The sequence below is a fragment of the Dasypus novemcinctus genome, chromosome 3 (genome assembly GCF_030445035.2).
Source record: "Dasypus novemcinctus isolate mDasNov1 chromosome 3, mDasNov1.1.hap2, whole genome shotgun sequence".
In the NCBI taxonomy this organism is placed as follows: domain Eukaryota; kingdom Metazoa; phylum Chordata; class Mammalia; order Cingulata; family Dasypodidae; genus Dasypus; species Dasypus novemcinctus.
Window position 1 is genome coordinate 57,059,951 of NC_080675.1, and position 14,545 is coordinate 57,074,495.

The 14,545-nt window shown below is 39.9% G+C and overlaps 1 protein-coding gene across 2 annotated transcripts in view; it reads right to left on the reverse strand.

Annotated features, from left to right (window-relative positions):
- The window catches only part of CGRRF1 (cell growth regulator with ring finger domain 1), a 67,562-nt gene extending 53,442 nt beyond the window's left edge, over window positions 1-14,120 (reverse strand). Inside the window, exon 1 of one of the 2 annotated variants that reach the window (XM_004472774.3) lies at window positions 13,858-14,120. In XM_004472774.3, coding sequence (XP_004472831.2) covers window positions 13,858-13,961 — 104 coding nt within the window. In that variant the 5' untranslated portion in view covers window positions 13,962-14,120. Of the gene's footprint in view, window positions 1-7,154; window positions 7,285-13,857 lie in introns of those variants that run through there. The other variant, XM_071213926.1, reaches the window with a different exon arrangement.
- Window positions 14,121-14,545: the final 425 nt, after the last annotated feature.

Consider the following 14,545-nt stretch of genomic DNA (forward strand, 5'->3'; position numbering starts at 1 on the left):
AGGGGGGAGAAATAAATAAAATAAATCTTTAAAAAAAAAAAAAAGGCCCTCCTGAAATGATTAAGCAAAACTGTGGTATACTTATCCAAAAGAAATAGGAGTATTCAGCATTAAAAGCGAGCAAATTATTGATACAACCACATGGATGAATCTCAAAAACATTATGCTATGCAAAAGAAACCTTACACAAAAGAGGACATGCTTTATGACTCCATTACATAAAATTCTAGAACAAGAAAAATTGATCTATATGAGAAATTTTTAAAAACCAACAACAATGGTTGCTTCTGGGGATGTAGAAGTAGAACTTTCTACTGTGATGGTAATCTTCTATAAATTGATAGGTATTTGAGTTGTACTTGTACATTATAGTTGCATAGTTGATAGTTGTACAGATGTTTGTCAACACTCAGCAAATATACTTTTTTTAATGTTTCATTGTATGTATTACCTCAGAAGAAAAAAAAGAACTAAAAACAAATATTGAACTCTAGCTAATAATATGCAATGCTCAAATACTATATATGGGTGAAGAGTACAACTTACTTTGAAGTGCATCAAAATCAGATGGACTGATGGGTGAATGGACAGATATGTAATTAAGAAATTACAGTAAAATATAATTGTAGAATCTAATTGATGGGCATATGGGTGTTCACTTATAATTCTTTCAATTATGTGTATTTGAAATTTTTTATCATAAAATATTGGAAAAAGAGACACAGTGAGTTCAAAGACAAATAAATCTTTATGGATTGAAAAGTGAAAGAAACATAAAGTAATGAATGAGCCTAATGCCACGTTTGATGGGTTCTGAGACTCAAAGCAGGCAGCAGCAGCTAAGCCTTTACATAGCATATGTGCCTTATAATAGATTGTCCACTCAAGACATGGACCAGAGCTTGGTTCACACCTTGATATCAGGAGCAGAGCTAAGCCAATATCAATTTGGGGCAGAAGTGCATATTTTAAGAATGTGATCCTAGATCACTTAAGAATGTGGGGGTCAGGGAAGCTGGGTAGAGGCAATTGTGAAATGACTAGACAAATTCAACAACAAAAAGACAACCCATTTAGAAAATGGGCAAAGGCCTTCAATAGACATTTCTCCATTTCTCCAGGCTAATTACCACATGAAAAGATGCTAAACACCACTAGCCATCAGGAAAATAAAGGCAAATCAAAACTACAAAGAGCTATCACCCCACGCTCACTAGGAATGTCAATTATTTAAAAAGTGGAAAAGTGCTGACAAGAATGCAGAGAAAAAGCAACCTCTGTAATTGTTGATGGAAATATAAAATGGTGGATCTGCTATGGGAGTTCCTCAATAAGTTAAACATGGAATTACCATATGACCCAGCAATTCATTTCTAAGTAAATACCCAAAATAATTGAAAGCAGGGACTTGATCAGATATTTGTATACCAATGATCATAGTAGGATTACTCACAATAGACAAAAGGAGGAAACAAGCCAAGTATCCATCAACAGATGAATGGATAAACATATACGGTCTGTACATACAATGGAACATTATTCAGCTATAAAAAGGAATAAAGTTCTGATGGGCTACAACACGGATAAACCTTCAAGACATCCTGCTGAATGAAGTAAGCCAGACACAAAAAGTATAGATAATGTATGATGCCACTCATGAAATAACTAGAATATACGAATTCCCAGAGAAAGTAGCGGACAGTTACCAGAAGCAAGGGGAAGTGAAGAATTAATGCATAATGGGTACAAAATTTTTCGGGGGGATGAAGGAAAAATTTTGGTAATAGGTCATGAAGATGGTAGCACAACACTGTGAATGTGATTAATGCCACTGAATTTTATGTTTGGGAACAAATGAGAAGGGAAATTTTAGGTTCTATACAGTTACCATAATTTAAAGAGACAATGACAATTAAATGCAATATATGATCCTGGACTCGATCTAACAAAGGAGGAAATCATGCCCAAAGGACACCACTGGGACAAATGAAAAAACTGGAATATGAACTGCATACTATAAATAAATGTTAAATTTCTTCACCTTAATAGCACACCTAAGGCAATTAAATAATCAATGTCCTTGTTCTCAGGAAATGTACACAGAAGTGTTAAATGTTAGAGGAAAATTATGTATATAACGAACAAATGTTGAGAAAATAGATGGATAGAGGGAAAGGAAGGGAAAGGGAAGGGGGGGAGGGGGAAGAAGAAAAAATGTGGCAAAATAATAATATTTGGTAAATTTGGGTATCTGGATGGGGAATATGTTAGAATTTCATGTATTGTTTATTGTTTTTGCAACTCTCATAAGTTTTTACTTCAAAATAAGTTTAAGAAAAATGACTAGATGGTGAAAATAAGGACAAAGGAAGAAAAAGAAAAGAAAAACTCTTCCACTAAAATTTAGGTTGAAAATTAAAAATTTCAAACATCTGAATAAATCTAAGTTTAACAGAGAAAGCCAATTAAATTAACAATTGGAATAAAAATGCACTCGAGGCAAATTTAATTTTACAGAACAGTTAGAAATAGATGCACTGGTCTTGCCTAACAAAGCTCAAAAGCAAGACTACAAAAGATCAAACTGTTTCCAAATAACTGTACTGGATTCCAAAAATATAGCTCAAGAATATTTATAAGAATACAAAAATATCCAGCTCCTAATAAGGTACAACTCACAATGTTTAGCATTCAATAAAAAATTACTAAGCATATGCAGCAAGTAAATACAACCCATAAACAAAGAGAAAAACTAATTAATAATAATAGACACAAATTATACAGATGATAGAATTAGGAGACAAGAGCCTTAAAAGAGTTGTTACAACTGTTCTACATACTCAAGAAGGTAAGTAGTGATTGAGCATGTTCAGTAAAGACCTGGAAGATATTAAAAGACCCAATTAGTGAAAAGCTCAGTCAACCTCACTCATCTTAATACCTGCACACTGCAGGGATCTGATGTTGTACTATATCCCCAAACAAGCCGGCTCAAAAACCCTAAGTAAATGCCAATCCTCTTTCCAGATTATCTTTACTCTTTATCCACTAGTTAAGTATTAAAATCTACCACAATAAGCAAAAAAAAAAAAAAAAAAAAAAAAGCACAATCAACTTCAAGAGATAAAAAATACATTAGAGGGAAGCAGACTTGACTCAATGGATAGAGTGTCCGCCTACCATATGGGAGATCCATGGTTCCAACCCAGGACCTCCTTGACCCATATGGAGCTGGCCTATGTGCACAGCTGATTCATGCAAGGAGTGCCGTGCCATGCAGGGGTGTCCCTCACATAGGGGAGCCCCACATGCAAGGAGTGTACCCCGTAAGGAGAGCACAAAAGAAAGTCCAATCTGCCCAGGAGTGGCACTGCACACATGGAGAACTGATGCAGCAAGATGACGCAACAAAAAAGAGACATAGATTCCTGGGCTGCTGACAAGAATAGAAGTGGACACAGAAGAACACACAGTGAATGGACACAGAGAGTAGAAAACTGTGGGGGGAGGGAAGGGGAGAGAAATAAATAAATCTTCAAAAGAAATATACATTAGAGATAAAAAATATACTGGATGGGAATAATAGCAGATTAGACATTGTAGAATAAAAGATTAGTAAATTTGAAGACATAGCAACAGAAATTATCCAAAATGAAACAGAGAAGAAAAAAAGACCGAACAAAAATGAGCAGCCCAAAATACGTGTAATTAAAGTCTGCAGAGGAGGGGCAGAGGCTAGAAAAAGCATTCGAATACACAATGGCCAAAATTTTTCTGTATTTGTTGAGAACTATGAACCCACAGATCCAGGTCACTCAATGAACCCCAAGCCAAAGAAACAAAGAAAATTACACCAAGACACATTACAATCCAATTGCTTAAAACAAGTGATAAAGAGACAATCTTGAAAGTGGTCAAGGAAAACTACATACAGAGGAAGAAAGACAAGAATGACAGTAGCTTTCTTATCACAAGCACAGAAGCCAGAACATTTCTAAATAACTGGAGGGAAAAAAACTGTCATCTATAATTCTATACCAGTGAAAGTATCTTTCAAAAGCAAAAGCAAAAGAAATACTCTTTCAGCAACTGAAAAAATTCATCACCAACAGAAACATTAGAGAAAGCCATTCAGGAAGAAGGAAAATGACACTAGACAGAAATCTGGATTGATACAAAGTAGAAATCTGGATTGACACAAAGTAGTGAAGAGTACCAAAATGATAACTATGCGGGGCAATGAAAAGAATTTTTAACTTATTATTTAAATGTCTTTAAAAAACAGGCAAAGGTGAAAATGATATCAATGCATTGTGGAGTTTACACCATATGTAGAAGTAAAATTTATGACAATAATATTACAAAATTCAAGAAGAGGGTAAAAAGAAGTGTACTGTTATAGGATTTTTATATTATACATGAAGTGGTATAAAATTACTTAATAAGTTAGAGATATATTATAAACCCTAGAGCAATCACTAAAAAAAAGTTTTAGCTAATAAACCAAGAAAGGAGATAACATAAATTACGTAACTGATGCAAATGAAGGCTGAAAGAGAGGGAAAAGGAAACAAATAGATGGGCCAAAGAGAAAACAAATACCAAGATGGTGCATTTAAATCCAACCATATCAATAGCCATACTAAATGTGAAAAAGTCAAGTTCCCCAATTAAAAGGCAGAGGTTATCAGATTGGGTAAAAGAGCAAGACCTGACTATATGCTGCCTACAAGAAACCCATTTTAAATATAAAGACAAAAATAGGTTGTAGGCAAAAGGGTAGAAAAAGATATATCTGGGAAGTGGACTTGGCCCAATGGATAGAGTATCCGCCTACCACATGGGAGGTCCGCAGTTCAAACCCCGGGCCTCCTTGACCCGTGTGGAGCTGGCCCATGCGCAGTGCTGATGCACACAAGGAGTGCCATGCCACGCAGGGGTGTCCCCCATGTAGGGAAGCCCCACACACAAGAAATGCGCCCCGTAATGAGAGCCGCCCAGCACAAAAAAAGTTCAGCCTGCCCAGGAGTGACGTCCACACACACACACAGAGTTGACACAACAAGATGATGCAACAAAAAGAAACACAGATTCCCGGTGCCGCTGACAACAATACAAAAATAGAAGCGGACACAGAAGAACACAACGAATGGACACAGAGCAGACAACTGGGGTGGGGGGAAAGAGGAGAGAAACAGATAAATAAAACAAATCTTTTTTTAAAAAAAAGAAAACGATACATCTGTTAACACTAATTTAAAGAAAGTGGCAGTGGCTATATGAATCCCACACAAAGCAGACCTCAGAGCAAAGAATATTACCAGAGTAAGGAGAGCCATTTCATAATGATAGAGGGGTCAATATATCATGCAGCCTCAACAATCTTAAACGTTGTTGCACCATATTAATAGAACTTAAGAGAATGAAGCAAAAATGGATACAACTAAAAGGAAAAATAGACAAATCCTTATTTATAGTCAGAGATTTCAACATTCTCAATAGTTCATTGAACCAACAGATAGAAAATGAGCAAGGATATAAAAAACTTGAACAACATTATCAACCAATTTGACCTAACTGACATTTATAGATAAATCCACCTAACAACAGCAGAATACACATTTTTTTTTTTGGTGCACATTGACATTTACCAAGAAACCATATTCTTGACCATAAAAAAAGTCAAATCATACAGAACATGCTCTCTGATTAGAATATCAAATTATAAATCAGAACAGAAAGATCTGGAAAATTTCCAAATACTTAGAAATAAATTAACCAAGTTTCTATATAATCCATGGATCAAAGAAGAAATCAAAAGAGAAATCAAGAAATATTTTGAACCAAATGAAAATATACATACCAAAATTTGTAAAAAAATTTCCCAAAAGCATTCCCTCCCTAACAAACTTTTACACACACAAAATTAAGATGCTGCTAAAGCAGTATTTAGAGGAAAATTTAATAGCACCAAATGCCTATATTTGCAAAGAAGGTCTAGGATCCATGACCTCAGCTTCTCTCTAAAGCAACTAGATAAAAAGTAAATGAAAACCAAAGTAAGCAGAACAAAATAAAGAGCAGAAATCAGTGAAAAAGAAAACATGAAAACAAGAGAAAACAAATGAAAGCAAAAGATGGTTCTATGAGCAAAATTCAATCAATCAACCCTGTAGCCAGGCTAATCAGGAAAACAAAAACAAGACACAAATTAGCAATATTAGGAATGAGGGAAATAACATCAGTATAGAGTCTATTGACAATAGAACAAGAAAGGAATATTATATTCAACAACTTAGATAAAACGGGCAAATTCCCTCAAAGATACAAACTGTCAAAGCTCACTGAACAAGAAAGAGATAAGTCAAATAGCTTAATATCTATTAAGGAAATTGAATTCAGAGTTAAAGACCTTCACCAAAAAGTCTGGGACCAGATGGCTTCATTGATGAATTCTAAAAAACTTTTAAGGAATTAATAATACCAATACTACACAAGTCTTCCAGAAAATTGAAAAGTACTTCCCAACTCATTCTCTGAGGCATTACTCTGATAGCAAAACCAAAGACATTACAAGAAAACTTAGCAACATAGGCACAAAAATTCTTAACAAAATGTTAGCAAATTAAATCCAACAATATGCAAAAAGAGTAAAGCATCATGACCTAGTGAGGTTTAGCCTAGGAATGTAAGGTTGGCTTAACATTAAAAATTAGATGTAATTCACCACGTTAACTTAAAAAGAAAAACCATATGATCACCTCAATGGATGCGGAAAAAGTATTTGCTAAAATCCAACATCTATTACTGATAAAAAACTGTCAGCATCTTAGGAATATAAAGGAACCTCCTCAAGCTGATAAAAGAGCAGAAATGAAAAATGTACAGTTAACCTCTTATTTAACAGTAGAAGAGTCAAAGCTTTCTTCCCAAGATCAGGAATAAGACACTTAATAACCATCTGTCCTTAAGTGATCACTCAACCTCTCTGTAACTCAGTTTCCCACCTGCAAAGTGTTTATAACTGGTTTTGGCACAAAGTAAGCACTATATATACACTATGATGGAGTGGAGTCAGGAGTTGGCAGAGAAGGGATAGAAAGAAAAAAGCAAATCCAGTAACCCCTCCTCTTTGATCCTCAGAAGCAACTCACCTGCAACTTCTCTCTCCACTGTTCATCATTCCCCCAGTGTCTTTTAGCAGTTGTCAGGAATTTGGAGCAATGGGACATAAGATACTACTTTCTTATAACACCAAAGAAAAACACCTTCCCCTATTTTCCTTCTTTTCTTCATCCCTTGAGCGAAAAGAACAAAGGAAAAACACCACTCTGTATATACTCCTCAGATTACCTTGCTCCTTATCTTTTATTTATTTATTTATTTATTTTTCCCCTTTCCCCTCCCCCAGCCCTGCTGTTTTTGCTGTCTGTGTTGTCTTCTCATTTTCTCTCCTCTAGGATTCACCGGGATTCCATCCTGGAGACCTCTAATGTGGAGAGAAGTTCCCTGTCAATTGCGCCACCTCAGTTCCTGGTTTCTGCTGTGCTTCACCTTGACTATCCCATTGTCTCTCTTTTGATGCATCATCATCTTGCTGTGTGACTCACTTGTACAGTGCACTGGCTCAACATGGGGACACTTCTGCAGACACTGGCTTGCCGTGCAGGCACGCTTTCTCTTCTTTTTCACCGGGAGGCCCTAGGGATCGAACCCATGTCCTCCCACATGGTAGACAGATGCTCTATCAGTTGAGCCACATCTGTTTCCCCTTGTTCATCATTTTAATTCCTGCCACCCTCCCCCTGAACTTTCACTGTCTGGCTCCTTATACCCACATTACCAGCATTACAAACTACAATTCAGATCTCATGGTATTCACTTCTACAGTAGGTTCAAGCATTTTACTTCAGGTACTTTATCATGTTGTACCCAAGACTTTCAAGTAAAGAATCCTTAAAGGCATAAGGGCCAGAAGGCACAGACTGCAGGGATTTGGGGAAATATCTGAAAGCAGCCCGATGTGAGCATGGAACCCCTCTGAAATATGTCTTACCAACCCTATGGTGTATCTAGTGCTAATATAAAAAAAGTTATTTTTCTCACAATCATTACATAAAAGCAGAGTTCCGGGAAAATACAACACATTCACTCTATGGATTTGTATATAACCCAGAATGGAACAAAAAATTTGAGATGAGAAGTGCTAGTTCTCTTTAAGAATTCCTATCCGGAGAAGTGGATTTGGCTCAACTGATAAGAGCATCTGCCTACCACATGGGAAGCTCAGGGTTCAAACCCAGGGCCTCCTGACCTGTGTGATGAGCTGGCCCATACGCAGTGCTGATGCACGCAAGGAGTGCCGTGCCACACAGTGTCCTCTGCGTAGGAACCCCATGCGCAAGGACTGCAGCCCATAAGGAGAGCCACCCTGCGTGAAAAAAGCGCAGCCTGCCCAGGAGTGGCACCACACACAGACCTGATGCAGCAAGATAATCCAACTAAAAGAGACATAGGGCAGCGAACTTGGCCCAGTGGTTAGGGCGTCCGTCTACCACATGGGAGGTCCGCGGTTCAAACCCCGGGCCTCCTTGACCCATGTGGAGCTGGCCCACGAGCAGTGCTGATGCCCGCAAGGAGTGCCCTGCCACACAGGGGTATTCCCTAGCCCCACGCACAAGGAGTGCACCCTGTAAGGAGAGCTGCCCAGCGTGAAAGAAAGTGCAGCCTGCCCAGGAATGGTGCCGCACACATGGAGAGCTGACACAAGATGACGCAACAAAAAGAAACACAGAGTCCTGTGCCGCTGACAACAACAGAAGCGGACAAAGAAACAAGACGTAGTAAACAGACTCAGAGAACAGACAATCAGGGTGGGGGGCAGGGGGGAGAAAAATAAATAAATAAACATCTTATAAAAAATAAATAAATACATAAAAGAAATCATAGATTCCTGGTGCCGCTGACAAGAATACAAGCAGACACAGGAGAACACACAGCAAATGGACAGAGAGAGCAGACAACTGGAGGAGGGCGGGGCACGGAGCAGAGGGGAGAGAAATAAACAATAAAAAAATAAAAAATAAATCTTAAAAAAAAAAATTCCTATCCACAGGCTGCTTGGCCCAGCATCATATCAAGAGCTGACAAAAAAAAACACTCATTACTGAAAGAAATTCACCTCTCTAGATTTCTGATTTCTTACGCTTAATCTAGGGTCTGCATTTTCTGGTATTCTAAGATCCTTGATTTGGCTCATATCCATCTTTTAAAAATGGTATTATGAAACTTGCTCAATCTTTGGTCTTTTTATTCTTTTTCCTTATTTAGTCTTTTTATTGTGAAGGATAACATACATGTAGAAAAGTACACAAAACAAACATGCAATTCAGTTTGTAACTTTACTTTGAAATGTAACTGTTTGCTACAATGTAAACGTTTCCTTTGAAATACCACCAATTCTTACTCTGCTCACATTTCCTAAGCTTTGTAAGTGAACCAGTACAACTGACCTCCTTTCCTTTTATCTGCAGTTTCCCAGAGTCCCTCATGAATAAAGGTTACTTTGAAACTAAAGTTTCAGGCTCATAAGTAAACAATTTCTATCACCTCTTCAGCCTTCATTTTGGAAGCCAATCAGAAAACACACAGGCAGCTAGTAATTTAATGGGGGGGGGGGGGGGTGGCTTCCTCCTGTGCCATGTTTCAAGGACAGGGACAGAGGAACTAAGGGACTCAGTTGGCTAAGTGGATGACAATGCACCAGGATATAAAAACCATCCATGGGAAAATCTCTAGTAGGGAGGAAGGTCATAACTAAGGGAATTTGCTGTGTTAACAGTATGACTAAGCAAAGGACTCAATCTCTAAAATTCTATGCCTTTAACTGTGAAAAGAAGGGTCCAATAGATGATCTTAAAGGTCTACTAAGCTCTGAAATGCTATTTCTAACAGTTTTGTATTTTCTTCTACGTTGTTCCAAGAAAATTTTTGCCAATGGAGGTGTCACATATTTTGCACATAATACATATACAAACTAAAGTCAAATTCATTTACTAAAAAGGAATCTTTACCTCATCACCAACCTCATCACACATACAGCCTGTGATACTTGAAAAGTTAGATGAGAAATAGTTAAGGTCTGTATATCTGCAAAGGCTGGCATCAGACAGAAACCACACCGATTATTGAAACAAAGACTATAATATAAAGAATTGTTAACCAATTCTTTAGTTTTGAAGAACTAAAAAGGTAAGAAGAGAACACAGGTATCCTCGCAGTTACCACTCCTAGACCTGGGACTACAAAGGGAAGATTCTGGCATTATTACAATTTAGAAGCTTGGAGAAGAGATACCCCAGAGCTGGAAGGAGTACTGGCCAGCTAGCGCAGATGTCTCTGAAGGAGTACAATAAATGTGGTTCTAGGTATGAGAAAAACTTGTAAACTAAAATAAGTTGCCGCTACTCAGGACAACTACCACTGCCAGGGTGAAAGACCCCTGCTGCAGTGATACAGACCAAGAAAAGGAGACTAACGGTTGAGTTCTTCCTCCTCCAGTCAGTCTTTTTCTCACAACTGCTACTGGCAGAGTCTATGAGAGCCAACTAACAAGGGGGAAATGTGTTTTGCAAAGTACGAGCCTCAGCATCACAAAGCAGATCAAAGAAGTGTGTGCTTGCAGCTGAGAGGCAGTAGGTTTTGAAATATATTTGGAGGATGATTCACAGTACATACTTGTATCAGTATTGCAGGGTACGGTCCTTCATGGAGGGGCCCCAGCCTCTCCTTCAATCAGAGGATAGCAAAGGAGAAATGTGGCTCAGAGTTTCGACACCAGCATCACGAAACAGAGTACCATGGATGGCTTGAAGCTGAGACACCATAGCTTAATAACCCTGCAGTCAAGAGGAGGCAAGGCTGCTGAGTCAGAGTCCCTGATTACTAAAGGACAGATATGGCATTTTGGGCTTCTTTTTACACATTGCCTGGTAAATAACAGGAGCTTAACAAATGTGAGCTATTAGTTGGAGGATCCTCACAGAAGCCACCATGTCTTTAAACAGAAATACCATACTTCCAGTTGCATGATTCTTTGCTGTTGCTATTAGGATTCCAATGATCAGATGCTCTAGTTCTTTCTCCACTCCCACACAGTGTAAGGAGAGCAGCAATGGAAAGAGAAAGCAATGGGAAACTCAGAGCAGTAATGAGGCAAAAAAACATGACAGAAGAAAAATGACCAATAGAGATTGTATTGTGGGAGATTTAAAAAAAAAAAAAAAAGGATGACAATGATGAAAAGCACGGTGGGCTAACTGGTTTACCGTTCTGCCTAGGGTACTACTGGAAAGATGTTTTTAATGAGATCCAGATGATGTCCAAAGTTTCCAGAGTTTCTAGCTGATGAATCTGTGGCCTTGCCTGACTTAGGTTTGCAAATAAACACTAGTAAAAAGTTTCATCTATGTGGGTGAAGGTAGTCCAGATCAAGAATGGTTGGGGTTAGACGCAAGATAACTGGTTAGGCCCAAATCAGGATAGAAGTGATCTCAACAGTGCTTTGCCCAGACATCCAAAAGGAGTTCTACCATTACCTGGGTTTCCATGTTTGCCAAAGTCATACCTATATGGAGTGGTTAGGCAAACACTAAGTTCTCAAACCAAGCAGAGTCAGAACCAGGATGTGAACCTTGGTCTGTTTGATTCCACAGTCTGTCTCTTAACTGCTATAGAAAAGAGGTGCTCCAACCAATCCAATGTCCACATAGAAGAGGTGGCATTGGATTGGGAAAAGTGGACATAATGGACAAAGGGTATGGGGAAAGGCAGGAAGAGATGAGAGGTGGAGGCATTTTCGGGACATGGAGCTACCCTGGATGGTGCTTCAGAGGTAATCACCGGACATTGTAAATCCTCACAGGGCCCACTTGATGGAATAGAGGAGAGTATGGGCCATGATGTGAACCAATGTATATGAGGTGCAGAGGTGCCCAAAGATGTACTTACCAAATCCAATGGATGTGTCATGATGATGGGAACGAGTGTTGTTGGGGGGGGGGAGAGGGGGGGTGGGGGGGTGGGGTTGAATGGGACCTCACATATATATTTTTAATGTAATATTACAAAGTCAATAAAAAATAAAAAAATTAAAAAAAAAAAAAAAAAAGAAAAGAGGTGCTCGACTACTTTCCACATCAGGATCAGTACAGCCTGCACGCATTGTCCCTTTCCCATTAAAAACAGATCTCTAAGATAGCTGGCCCATTTAAAGTAAACTTTTAAGCATATAATGTAATTAACAACTGGTTACCTGCTTTTCTTAGTGCAGAAAAATTGTTTAAGAGAGTAAGACTAACGTTAACAGTCATTGAGAAATCCTGTGTTAAGACTGCTTTTCTTACTGAGAAAAATCTTCCTAATACCAATTTACAAACTTTCTTGAAAATGAATAAAAGCAATGATATTCAATGGGTCAAGAATTATAAATTGTGTAAGACTGGCCTTAACCTTTCCATGCCAAACAAGGAATTTTATGCTCTATTGCTGGTGGGATGGGGGGCAATGTGGAAACACTGATACTTTGGTTAGTTCCTAAAGATTGCATATATTTTCCTGTGAACTTTCCTCTAAAAAATCATATATAAGTGATTAAAGGGTATTTGTAAACTTCTTTTGCTCTCCCTGTTCTATTCATTAACATGTTCTCCTCCTCCCCTGTGCTCATGCAGTGTCCTCTGATTGCCTTCTCTTCTACACTTATTTTGCAAACTACTCATTCTTCAAAATCCAGCTCAAGTCTCTCCTCTTGGTGGAGCCCTCTCTGACCTCAGGCCACAGATATTATATATTTAGAGCCACTGTTTCATCCATTACAGAGGTTCTTAACCAGGGATCCGTGAGCTTGAATTTAAATTAAAACAAAACAAAACATTATGGGGACATGTTGGTGCAGCTGTGATATATTTATTAAATAATACACAGGATAGTGTGGACTTAATAAGGGATCCATGGTTTTCACCTGACTGGCAAAAGGGTCCGTAGAACAAAGGTTAAGAATCCCTGATTTAGAACCACCATCTTTTCAAGGGGACTTTGGTGGCTGCGGTCTAGAAAAACTGTCTACTAATAAAATGATGTCCACTAGCAGTACTTATAAGGTTTGTCTAAACATGATACAACAGCATCTCCTCAAAAGAGAAATTTTAGAATCTCTGGGCCAGAAGAATTGCTGGGAGATTATCTAACTGTCTGTTCTCCTTGTCTCCGAAAGGTAAACTAGCTCCACCTCCCCACCCCCCACGTAACTAATCTCTAAACTCACTTCCAGCTCTAAAATTATGATTCTCTAATTATATAGACTAAATATTTCAAAATGTGTAGCATATATATGTAGGCCTGAGGCCAAGTGCTCTGATTAGAAGCACAACAACCTGGTTTAATGTCCATTCCCGAGGACAGTGCCCTGAACCGCAGGTGACTGATTCACCCTGGGCACACAGTAGGCGCCGATCGGAAAGAAGCTTGTTGGACAAGCACCCTAACCCATTACTAAGATTAGGCCCTTCCCGGCTGCTTTCTCACCTGGAAACAAAGCTGAAGAAAGCATCCCATTCAGCACCGCTCCAGATGCCCGCTGCGACGGGAACGGCACGGTGGTGCAAGGCAGTGACGCAGGACCCGCGTCCGCCTGGTTTTCCTCCCGGGGCCAGTCGGAGCCCTCGGCGCCGACTCCCCCACTGCCGCAAGCGTCCCGACCCGCCGCCCAGGACGGTGCCCCTGCTCCAGTGCCCCCGCAGCCCGCCGCTACTCCACCCCGTCGCTCTCCTCCTCTTGCCCCAGCCCCGGAGTACTTACCATCCCAGGACCAGGCCGGTGGTCACGATGAAGCAGGTAAAGACCACCGCGATGTAGAAAAGCGGGGAGTACTCGTAGAGCGTCACCAGAAATACCGCAGCCATCAGGGTCCCCCCGCAGCCTGTGCCGGACTCCAGCCGCCCAGTCCAGCCGGCCGGGCCGGGGATACAGCCACTACGGTGCCCCAGAGCGGACAAACTTGGCAGCGCCGCACGCGCCTGGAGTTCTTGCAGACTAGGCCTCGGGTCAGCGTCTCAGGGAGTGGAGGCAGCAGGCCAATCAGGAACGTCTCCTGCAAGGCACGCCACGCCCCCCTCTCGCGGATCCGGAGCTCCAGGCGCGGCTGCGGGGCGCGACCCGGGCCAGCTATGCTGGGGACTCTTGGGGCTAGGTATTTAGAAGCGCCTTCCTGGCTAGCCTTCCCGGCGGTCATCGTTTTTCTGCCGGCAAATTTTAAATAAAAACTGGGCCAACTCCGTCCAAGACTGAGGCAAGCTGTTGGTTTTCTGATGCTAGAGAGCCGCATTGTCCAAAATATAAGGGCACCGACTTAAAATCCCGAAACCCTGAAATCAGAGACCAGGCAAATTTGATGGGAGGAGTGGAGGTCGGCGTCTTGGGCTCAACAAAGTAAAATAACCCCACGCCTGTCCTTGTTTTATCTGGAAGCCTTACAAATAAGTACCCT